The 12,048-nt window shown below is 42.0% G+C and overlaps 1 protein-coding gene across 1 annotated transcript in view; it reads right to left on the bottom strand.

Moving 5' to 3' along the window:
• Positions 1-10,753: 10,753 nt before the first annotated feature.
• Positions 10,754-12,048, bottom strand: part of Grid2 (glutamate ionotropic receptor delta type subunit 2) — a 1,433,911-nt gene continuing 1,432,616 nt past the window's right edge. The window contains exon 16 of the mRNA XM_038318962.1: positions 10,754-10,912. Within this exon, the coding sequence (XP_038174890.1) occupies positions 10,754-10,912 (159 nt within the window). The remainder of the gene's footprint in view (positions 10,913-12,048) is intronic.

Below are 12,048 nucleotides of genomic sequence, written 5' to 3' on the forward strand. Positions count from 1 at the left end.
ATAACCCAGGCTGGCCTTGAGCTCACAGACATCTACCTGCCTCTTTCTCCCAAATGCGTGCACCACCACGGCTTGACCGAGACTTTTTTGCTTGAAGTGGGTGAATCTACTTCTAGTCTGGACCTTTGAGATAACAAGACAAACACATTTCCTCTGTCATGCTCTTGAGTTTTGTATGGCAACTGTGTATGACAAGCCTCCTCTGCGGTTCTGCAGCCGTCGTAATTAGACCTTTCCAGGCTGTACTGCCCACTGCCTGTCATAGATGCAGGTATCAAGGTGGTTTTCTTAATTCTACAATATGACTGCATCGATACTTGGTTACCTGGGATCCATCAGCTTCTTTTGAGAAGTGGTACTTAAGAATAACCTACCATGTGTGTCTTTTATGACAATCACTGCCACCACTGCTTTCCAATGGTAGAAACATTTGTAGGTCATTATGCTTCCTGTCCTACATTAAAACAGTAGAGTCTCTTTCTGTGTGGCCAGTGAGTGTCTATGGTGGCAGTTCATCTCTGGACCTCTTCCAGTATGAGTTATTTTAATCTCTCCGAAGCAGAGCCTTAGACAACGGATGCATTCTTAAAAAATTACTTGTTAAACTGCACATAATTCTGTTTCTATTTAAATATTTGATCATGTACATGCGCCATTTTGCTATTAATTTAATCTTCTCATTCTGATAATTAGACATTGTTTTGGTTTTAGAAATGTATTGTCCACTAAAATTTGTCATTTCTTTAAAAATTATTAACGTGTACTAATTATACATAACAACGAGTTTCATTATGGCACTTTCACACAAAAATATAATGTATGATATGGGAGTCATCTCTGTGTGTATGATTACCATTAATGAATAAAGAAACTGCTTTGGCCTGTTGATAGGGCAGAACTTAGGTAGGAGGGAAAAATGGACTGAATGCTGGGAAAGGGAAGGCAGAGACACTGTGAGCCACTGGACACAGACGCTGGGGATTTTACCCGGTAAACCACTGCCACGTGGCGATACACAGATTAATGGAGATAAGTTAAATTAATATAAAAGCTAGCAAATAAGAAGCTAGAGTTAATGGGCCAAGCAGTGATTTAATTAATATGGTTTTCTATGTGGTTATTTCAGTTCTGGGCAGCTGGGACCAACAAGCAGTGCCTCTCTGCAACAAATGTATCTTAATCCACATCCTCTACTCTCTTGTACTCCTCCTCTTCAACTGACTTCTTTATTCCTCCTAGTTGGATTCCTTTTACTTTTGTGTCGTTCGTGTGTGTGTGTGTGTGTGTGTGTGTGCACGTGCGTGCGTGCATGCGTGCAAGAGAGAGAGAGAGAGAGAGAGAGAGAGAGAGAGAGAGAGAGAGAGAGAGAGCTGGTGAATATTACTAGAGCTGCTTTCAGGAGCATAGGTGAAGGATTGCTTAGAGGAGCAAGGGCACTTCACTAGTGACTATGCTACTAAAGAAAATGTCTCCTCCTCCATCATCAACCCTTAGCTACCTGCAGCTATTCAGGGAGTGTTAGGATCTCAGGAGTTTCTCACTCCTTAATGATAGGATGTCAGCAGAGCCAGTGTTGTGTAATTCTTGCACAGGCACTCACAGCTACTTCTGTGAGCAAATGGGCACAGTGGCCATGCGATGCCATCTTCCCAGACCAGCGCTTCATAACGCTGCATTCCTTCTCCCATACTCTTAGGTTCTTGTGTTCCTTGTCACACAATGATCCGTAGGTCTTCTAGGAGTTGGTGCTGATGTTCAATTGATGCGGGCATTCAATGGACTGAGCATTCAACAGTCACTTGTTTTCAGCACCTAGTTCAGTTGTTAATACTACTCACCACCAAAGGCAAGCTTCTAGGACAAAGCTGGCAGCAGCACTACCTCCTGGGTGTAAGCACAGTTGTCTACAAGGTACTTACCTTGGTAGGCACATCCTGTCCACTTAGCAAAACAATTGCACCAGCTTTGCTACTGGAGGCTAATTTGCTCTTGTGGAAAAAGCCTCAACTCAAGTCCGACAAGAAAGCTGTTGGTTATTTTCAAAACATACTTCTCATGCTGCAGCTGTGGGCACCTCTTACTTGTCCAGTTGGCAGTAGAGCTCCCAGGGACCACAGCTGAGTAAGACTAATGATTATGACTCCACTATCACAGCTGGCATGGCATCTTGCTCGGTAAGGAGCTGGTGGCAGAGGATCTTCCCGCTCTGTTTCTCTGTCTTCCACCTAGAGCATGTGGAGTCTTCAGTAGCAATCACTTACCTTCTGGTTCTGGGAAGCAGCAGCTATGAATACTGTTGAGCAAGTGTCATTGCGGTACGGTGGAACCAACATCCTTTGGGTATATATCTAGGGGTAGTAGAGCTGGGTCTTGAGGTAGATGGATTTCCAATTTTCTGAGAAACTGCCGTATTGATTTCCAAAGTGGCTTTACAAGTTCACACTCTTGCCAGCAGTGGAGGAGTGTTCCCCTTGCTCCACATCCTCTTCAGCATGAGTTGTCACTTGTGTTTTTGATCTTGGCCTTTCTGACAGGTGTAAGATGGAATCCCAGTGTCATTTTGATACACATTCTCCTGATAGAGTGAAGGATATTGAACATTTTTAAAATGATTTTAGGCCATTTGAGATTCCTCTCCTGAGAATTCTCTGTTTAGATGTGTACTCCATTTTTAAATTGGATTAAATTTAAATTGAGTTCTTTATATATTTTAGAGATCAGCCCTCCATCAGACGCGGGGTTGGTGAAGATCTTTTCCCATTCTGGTTTGTCCTTTGATGGTGTCCTTTGCCTTACAGAAGCCTTTTCACTATTCTACCTTTAACAATGAAAACTCTAATGCGTAAAATTCATAAGAGTTAAAAGTAAATGGCAAACTAGAAAAATATATAAAACAAGTTTTCATGAGGCATAGTGATGCACACAAGCAATCTCAGCATCTGGGAGGCATAGACCTGAGGACCATTGTTGTCAGGGTTTCTGTCCTGCCTGGTTCCTGTAATCATTAAGTCCCAAAGAAATCACACAGAGGTCTACATTAGTTATAATTGATTGGCCCTTTAGCTCAGGCTTCTTATTAACTCTTTTTTTCTTTTTCTTTTCTTTTTTTTAAGAATACCTCTGCTGCAGACTCTTATAACTTACATTAACCCATTATTCTTGTCTATGTTAACCACATGGCTTAGTACCTTATTTTGTAAGGCAGTCACATCTTGATTCTTCTATGGCTGGGTCAAGACTGCAGACTAGGACTTCCTTCTTCCCATAATTCTCCTGTCCTCATTGACCCACCTCTACTTCCTGTCTGGTTGTCCCACCTATACTTCCTGCCTGGCTACTGGCTAATTAATGTTTATTTAAAATATAATTGACAGAATACAGACCGTTGTCCCACACCAGACCGTGAGTTCAGATAAGTCCGGGATAAATGAGACCCTGCCTCCAAACAAGCAAAACATTTTACACAGTGTAAGTTATTATAAATGCTATAAGAGTAAAGTACTGGATTCTATGAGAAGGAGAGTAATTCCTGATAGAAACACAGACAAGCATAAAAACAGGTAATTCATGTTGGTCCATGAAGATGGAAAGAAAATTCAACCTGGAAAGGCAAATGAAAATTGTAAGAAAGTTTCAGGTAAGTGATTGGGATCCAGCACTCAGAAGTCTTCTTCAAATGTCGTTTTGATGACTGGAAAGGGACACAAAAAGCAAAAATACAAAGAACAAAGAGAACGGCTGCCAAGACAATAAGGAAAAGTGTCAGTTAGGTTTTCCAAGCCGGGGACAGGTGAGCAAGTGTAACTGAGCTGCATGTGGACTTTCTTGTCCATCTGCAGGAATGCTCTGGTGGTCACTGATGGCCTGTTGTTTTTCAGATGCCCAGCTGGAGGTGCTGAGAATCAGCAGGGGGAAGGGAGGGCTGATGGAGGGTAGGTTCCCATTGCAGTTGATATTGGCCAGTGGCACATTGTGGGTTTTTCTGTATCTGTGAGTTCCCTTTATCAGCTCTCTCCATTCTACATTGAACTTCTGTTCATCGTGGAGCATGAAAGAGTAACGACACTTTCATTTCCTCTTGACAAAGCTTTCAAAATATCTTTACCTGATGTCATTGTGAGGATGCTTAAAATCTGTTTATAAAAGAGAAGCTTTGTGTATATTATGCCCATGACAACAGTGCAAAAGCAAAATCCTTGGTACCATGCGAATGAATATCTCCAAATTACACACACACACACACACACACACACACACACACATTTGTAGCCAACAATGACATTGAACTTCTGATCCTCCTGTATCTAGAAGAACTAGGAATATAGAATCTATTCCATTGCCTGATAAACATGGTGTTTATGATTGAATCCATAGCTCCAGATACATTGAAGTAAATCCAGCTATGTCATTTGTTTTTCTCATCATCAGTGGCTGAATACCTGACAAAAAACAGCTTAAAAGACAAGAGGTTTATTTTGTGTCACAGTCTGAGGGATGCAGGTCACCATGGTGGGGGAGGGGAGGCAGCAGGCACTTGAGGCAGCTGGTCACTCTGCAGTCAGGAAGCTGATACAGGATGCCTGTTCTATTTACTTTCTCTTTTTTATTCAGGTCAGGACCTGAGGACCATGGGAGTGGTACTGCCCACATTCAGGGTGGACCTCCTTCAGTTGAGCCTCCCTGGAAATGCCCTAAGAAATATCCAGAGGTTTCTCTCCAAGAGATCCCAGATCCTATTCAGTTCACAATCGAGATTAGCTCACACCAACCAAAGATAAATTTACGATAGTAGTATAGAAGGGAACACAGCCCAGGAAGATGGTTCATGCCAAGCCTCCCCTGTCAGTTTTGTTGAGGTGCAGAACAAGACCAGCTTCCTTGACAGGGTCTCTAAGGCCGAGGTTTAGTTCCCACCACTTTTGCTACTCACTTCCTGCCATTTATCTTGCTTTCAAGTCTCAGGTCACCTGGGCTGTGGTAGCTCTCAGAGGCCCATCAACATTTCAGTTTTCAGAGGGGCCACCCTCACTTTATCCCCAAACTTCTACTCACCGTTCTTACTTTAGCTCAACCCCTACTTCTTTAAATATTTCGGTCTGGGTCCAGCTTCTTTGTCATTCACTGCCATTGAAACTTTTTCCTTTCTTCAGGACTTTGTCTCAGCTAGTAAATACACAGTTATTGACATGGAGTTTAAGGCCCTTCCTTCTCTGACCTCAGAGTGTGAATGCTGTGACTTTGTTTATTGTGACTTTGTTTTGTACATTTCTATCTGGAATACAGTTGCAACTTAACATAAATGGAAAACAAATAAGTTCAGGATCTTGTTTTAGGACCTTCTAAGATTTTACTTGCTGCCAAAGTTTGATCTAGTTTTTTTTTTTTTTTTTTTTTTTTTTTTTTTTTTTTTAAAAAAAAAGAAAAGAAAAGAAAAATCTTCCCACTTTGAATATATAAATTTTTTTATGGAGAAAAGGGTTGTTTATGGAAAAGTTAGTATTATATATACACTAGAGACAATAGAAAGGTAATGAAATTACATTTCGTTGGGATAATTTTTTTTTTTTTTTTTTTGGTTTTTCGAGACAGGGTTTCTCTGCAGTTTTTTTAGAGCCTGGCCTGGCTGGCCTCGAACTCACAGAGATCCGCCTGCCTCTGCCTCCCGAGTGCTGGGATTAAAGGCGTGGGCCACCCACCGCCCGGCTCATTGGGATAATTTTTACCAGTAATTTTTACATGGATGTTTACTCTAAAGTGAGTTGTATTCAGCAAAGAGTGGCTGACTACTTGGCTTAATTTTTGGTTATTATCAGTTAGAATTTTTCTAATTCTTATACTTACAGGTACTCTTCTCTTTAAAACTGGCTGCATGCATCCTTGACTTTCCTGAGCATGTGAGCGTGTTCAGGAGAGAAGATGGAACACGCACCGAGATTAAGAAGCAGATGCCGTTTACCGAGCCATCATGTTTCTCTACGTAGCCCATTGGACAGGGCCCAGACCCTTTCCTTCTCCTGGTGACTTCCAGGTCTCACACTGCACAGGCTGTCGCTGTGTCTCTGATTCTACTCTGTAGATGATGTTTCTTTATTCTTAACCCAGGGTCTGCAATCCATTCACATGGATTCAAGCCTGACCAGGTTCCGTTAGATCAGTTAAACACACACACACACACACACACACACACACACACACACAACACACACACACACACACACACACACACACACACCCTTTTATAAGAAGTAGTGAGTTCCTTGCTTTAAAACACACAGAAGCTGTAGAAACTGCTACCCCCTTCTCACCATTGTGGTTCCTGGCTCTGTTCCATCTACTGCTGGAACCTCTAACACCAGTTCCCTGCAACGTGTGGCGCTCTTGCCAGCTATGGGCTGTGCTTAGCTACTCCTTCCTGCAAATGCTGCCTTCATTATTTCTTTTCTGTCCCATATGTCTGTCTCTCACCAGGCGCTTTCTGCATCCTGTTGGGCCAGGGGAGGGTTGATCGCCTCTGACTTTTGGAAGCTGAGGTACAATCTGCAGACTGAAGTTCATCCGGAATGCTTGCTGTGAGTCGCCTGCAAGCACCCTATGCTTACCCGCTCCTGGTGTTTCTCCCCAGTTGTTTCAGTCTCACTTGCACATCAGCAATGGCAGAACACCTTCCCCTCCCATAGCCTAGAGAACGCAAATGCAGGCAAATGATAAATCAACATGACCGGATCTTGTTTCTGAGTTTTAATAATTTAACAAAGGAATTGGAATTCAACCAGGGAAGTATTTATTGACAAAATTTTATTGATAAAATAACATTAAAGATTTATGAACAAATTAAAAATCCCCGTAAAAGAAAGTTACATCAGCTAGGATAAAAAAAAAAAAGTATGTCTATGCCTGGGATAAGGAAATATTTTCTGTTCTGGATTGGCTATGTTAAGCAACATCAGTAATAGTGAGGATTTTAATTCGTAGAAAAGAACTATGACATAATCCTGGCAGCCCCAGGAACAGCCACTGTGGGACAAATGCTGTGTGGAGTGGGTGATGCATCCTTTGCCTACTTTTCCTCAACCCCATGCCTGTTCTGTTCCAACATCTTAATTTGCTTTCCTGCCTCGATCTGTCTACTCTTCCTTAGCCCCCTGACCTGTAGAACATCTTGTTCTGTAAGCATGGCTGCCATTTCAGTGACAGCTTTCCCTGCTGGCTCAGGTCTGCTCTTTGCTGGGTCCTTTGGCCCAGTGCCTCTGACCTTGGGTGGCTGCTGCTTTGAGTCTGCCTGGCTTCCTTCCCGAAGCAAGTGGTGAGTATGAACTATAAAGAAAACATTGTTTTAGGTTTTCAACTTATTTTAGGTACTGAAACTGTAGTGTCAATGTCTTAAGGACTTTTCAGCCCAGTGGATGTTGTATTTGGTTAGCTAATCTCACACACAGCAAGGAGGAGATTGTGGATGATTTGTATCCTACACTAAAAACAACTGAAAATTGAAATCAACACTGAATGAACTTTTTAACCATAATCTTCCTTCGTTGCTCTAGGATCTTGAGGAATGAGGACAATGGAAAATTTTCTGTTTGGGATTTGGGACTCTTCTGGGTCACAATCCTGTCAGATCTCCTGTACACAACCATCACACTATTGACCCAAGTTGACACTGATAGAAAATGTGAAGCTATTCTTGGGGAACATGGAAAGATGTTATGAGCTTTGGAGAAGTTCATGGATTTTGGGGGGAAAGCTCTCCCTTTCATTAAGGATTGCTGGGTATCAGCAACTACATCAGATTATGACTTCTACTTAAACTTCTACATAAGACTGAAATGGAATCAGGGTGTTATCTTGGGGGTAGATTAGGGCACATTCAGTGATAGTGACCTCAAATTAGATCAACTATTCCAGAATCCATGTTAAATCATCAGCAATAAAGTCCAGTCAGGGTCAGCCATGCATAGAGACAAGAAAATGGTGTAACTGGAGGTTTCTCTCCTGCCCACCAGTTCCTGAATAAACACTCAGAGGCTTTTATTAGTTATAAAAATTTGGCCAATGACTCAGACTTATTACTGACTAGCTCTTACTTTTAAATTAACCCATTTCTATTAATCTTTGTATAGCCATGTGGACTGTGGCTTACCAATGAGATTCTGGCATGTTGCTCTTTGGGTGGCAGCTGGCATCTCCCAGACTTCACCCTTCTTCTCCTGTATCTCTGTTTGGATTTCCCATCTGGCCCTATTTTGCCTGACTATTGGCCAAATCAGTTTCCTTAATAACCAATGGTAATAAAACATATTCACAGCATACAGAGAGACATCCCACATCAAAATGGTGGCATTCTTCCCTGTTCCTCGGCCATATGATATGATATGATATGATGATATGATATGAATGTTCACGTGCCTGGGTTTACAGATGTACAGATGTACATATGCCTTTGCCCTTTGTGCATACAGATGCCTGTGCCTGTGTTTGTATATGTGTGTATGTGTGTATGCATGCACATATGTTTGTGCCTATTTGTGTGTATGCTCATGTGCCTATGTTTGGGAGTATCTGTGCCTATGTGTGTGCTTATGTGTGTATGTGTGCTTATGTGTATGTGTGTGTATGTGTCTGTTTGTGTGCATAAATGAGTTATCTAAGACTTGTTATCAGGAGCAAATCTTATCCTCATTCTGTTGAACAGATAGAGTAGTCAAATAAAAATCATAATGCTAAAAGCTAAGTTGATGTGAAGGTTAAATGATAAAAAAATAAGCATGTCATCACTTTCTTGCTTTAATTCGTATCTAGAAATTTCCTCTGCTACTCCAATTGTAATAGATCAGGCAGTTGTGGACAGCTTATGCTTTATTTATCTGGATTATTGTCCCTTTTGAATAATCCATCAGTTTACTCGGGGAGGCCTGTGCTCCATTAGAGGTTGTTGATACTTCAGGCAGTGGTAGACAAGATGATACCACGAACTACCACAGTGTGGCTGGTTTTCTGGAGCCAAGGATAGATTCTCTGCCAGGAGCCTTAGGGACAGGCTTTTGTGAAGGAGGCTGGTGGCCCATGTGTAGCTGTGTGTCAATGGTGGAGGGCCAGTGTGGCAGCAGGGCCCTTGCTTTGCTCCTTATCCTTTGCCTCTGTCATTCTGGAAAGCATTCCCATTCCCATGGTGAAACCAGATATCCAGGAAGTAATGACCTCGATCTTCCTTGTACCATTCCATTGTGCAGGGTAAGACAGAATAAGAGTGTGCCCTTGTGACAAATGCTGGCATTGTATTTGGTAGCAAGGATCAAGAACCGACGGTGATTAAAAGCTGACAGCTAACAAGGTTCTTTCATGTACAGTCTCACTTCTCACAACAACCTTGTGAGGTAGGAACAGTAGATAATGCTTTTATTTTCACTTGTCAATGCTAGACACCAAAGACCATAGAGCGTAAGTGATTTGCCCTCAGTCATAGTAAATAGCTGGGCCTAAACTTAGTACCACGTCTTCTGACTTTGCAGTCTGCTTTTTTACTTGTAAGCTACTGCAGGAGAGTCTCCAGTTTGCACATTGGGAAAAGTGCTCTGTAAGCAGGCATATCACTTGTTTACAAGTCGGGTGGCTTGGAACTAATGCTTTAGCCACTAGAGACTGCTGGGTCACAACCTGCAGGGACTCTAAAGGAGCAAGATGTGTGCAAGCTGGCTTCCATCTTTGAATATTAGAAGATTGTCCAGGGCTCCCTGGCATCAAGGAGCAGAGGCGCAATCCTATGACTACCACTGCATAGCTACAGCACTTCCTAGACTAGCTTATCTGACCTCCTCATTGGACTGCAAACTTCTTGAGGCAAGAACATGATTTACTCATTGCATTCCCAGAATTCAATGCAGTGCTGCAATTTTTCAAAGTTAAGTTCATAAGGACATTGTATGTTTCATAAACAGCTTCTGAATTTTGTTGGAAAGAGGTTGTTTTCACGGAATACACCTGGTGGAAACCTCAGCTTTCTTGGTGGAAGGGTGGTATATACCAACACTACAACATTGGTAGAGAATAGCATCCAAGTGACCCTTGTCTACAATGAAAAAAGTCTACTTTTTATGGATTCAGGTTAGAGGCTCTCCATTAGCCAAGAACTCATGTAAAATGTATACATTTTGGTCTTTTAGTAAAGGCAATGTCATTTGCATGGAGAAAATTAAACCTGTCATAAATATGAATAGGGTATCATTTTAGTAATATGGAGAGGAATTTATGACAAAATATGATTAATCACAGTCACAACTGATTCAGTGAGAGTTGGAAGAGAGTTCTATTTTTCTCTGGTTTAGTTTGCCAAGGCACATCCTCCTTGGTCCTTCACATCTCCCTGTATCCTGGTCATATGAGAACCCAGGTGATTCTTGACCAGGTCGGAGCTGGGGGCAAGCGGACAACACCGCTGTGATTCAGACTTGAACCTCAGTTTGGATGCTCTAGACCAAGACACATTGGCAAACAGTTCACGATGGACAGGATCATCGTTCCCAGGCTAATGGACTGGTCCAGGCTAGACTCAGGACCAGAGAGCAGCGGTCATTTGCTACTCTTCAACAGGAGAAGTGTAGCAGGTGTTACAGCCTGGTGAAGACAGCTTCTTGAATGGAAGAAGAATTTTAAATTTAGGAGACAGCACATCAGCTCACCAGTTTGTGGTCCTCAGGATCAAATGCGTCCTGAAATCAAGAGGTGGGTAAGGGCTCAGTAGCTCCGGGATTGGTAGAGGTTACGGGTCATCAAGAGGCCTTCCTAGTTGTGAAGACTGGTGCAGGCTACGGCTGGATGCCTGGTTTTTCCAGGTATTACCACCAAGTTTCAAACATGGCCTTAATGGCCAAGCATTGCTTCTTTCGGGCATTGCAGTTTCATTTTGCAGGGCTGGAGCCTGTGAGAAAACAAAGCAGAGGGTGATATCAAGGTTGAGGATGGACAAGGAACAGCTTTGAATGTCTTGTCACAGTTAATAAGGCTCCACTTTGAATGTCCACCGAGAAGAATAAGGAGCATGAAGTGCTGCCCCTAATAAACTTCTCAATTGTGGCTTCGTGGGTTTCTTGGACCCTGGGCAGCCACCAGGGTCTGCTGAGCATATCAGCAGCTGGTTCTATACAATCGGCTTCAGGGAGGGCTTTGGAATTTGGCCAAGTTGGGATTAGCATAACTTTGGGGTAGCATCACCCCAAAGGTTTGGGATACCATGACCCAAAAATAAAAACATCACTGTCTTACATAAAGAATGAATAAAATGCTTCTCTAGTGCTGGTGCTGATGCCCAGTCACATGTGACATCCTGGTGCCCAAGTCCTTGGATTTTGAATCTCATAGAATAACTGTCAGTGGCTGGTTTTAGAATTTGAATTTATATAAGCTGTAGAATATGTTCTGATTAGGGTGTTTTTTTTTTTCAACATGACTCAAGCAATCGCCTGAAAAGCAATGCCTCCATCAGTTTGGCTAGTAGGCATGTTTGTGGTACATTTTTCTTGATTAATGATTGATGTTGGAGGACCTACCTCACTGTGGGTGATGCTACCCTGGGCAGGTCATCCTGGGTTATGTAAGAGAATAAGCTGAGTCACAGGGACCAAGAGATCAGTGTTCCTCCATGGCATCAGCTTCATTTCCTGCCTCCAGGATTATGCCTTGAGTTCAGCCCTGACTTCTTTTCCCACTTTTCTCCCCAAATTGTTCTGTGTGTTTATCTTAGTACTAAAGAGCAAAATGGGATGGTATTAATATTAATAATGAATATATATGACATATATATATATATATATATTACCATGATTGTAACCAATCAAAGTTTGTATTGCTCAGTTTTTACCCTACTTGATTGTAGGCTAAATATGTATGATTTAGTGACTTTCCTATTTCTTTTTTCCCTGAAAAGAAAACTTTTAAAGTTTTTATGTAATGCTAATTACTTTGTTTTTGTCGAATTTTAACTGTTTCAAATTATGTTATATGTGTTTTGAGACATATCTGTGTTTTAACTCAACATGAAAGCATCCTTACATGGAT

The sequence above is a fragment of the Arvicola amphibius genome, chromosome 2, assembly GCF_903992535.2.
Source record: "Arvicola amphibius chromosome 2, mArvAmp1.2, whole genome shotgun sequence".
Taxonomy (NCBI): Eukaryota; Metazoa; Chordata; class Mammalia; order Rodentia; family Cricetidae; genus Arvicola; species Arvicola amphibius.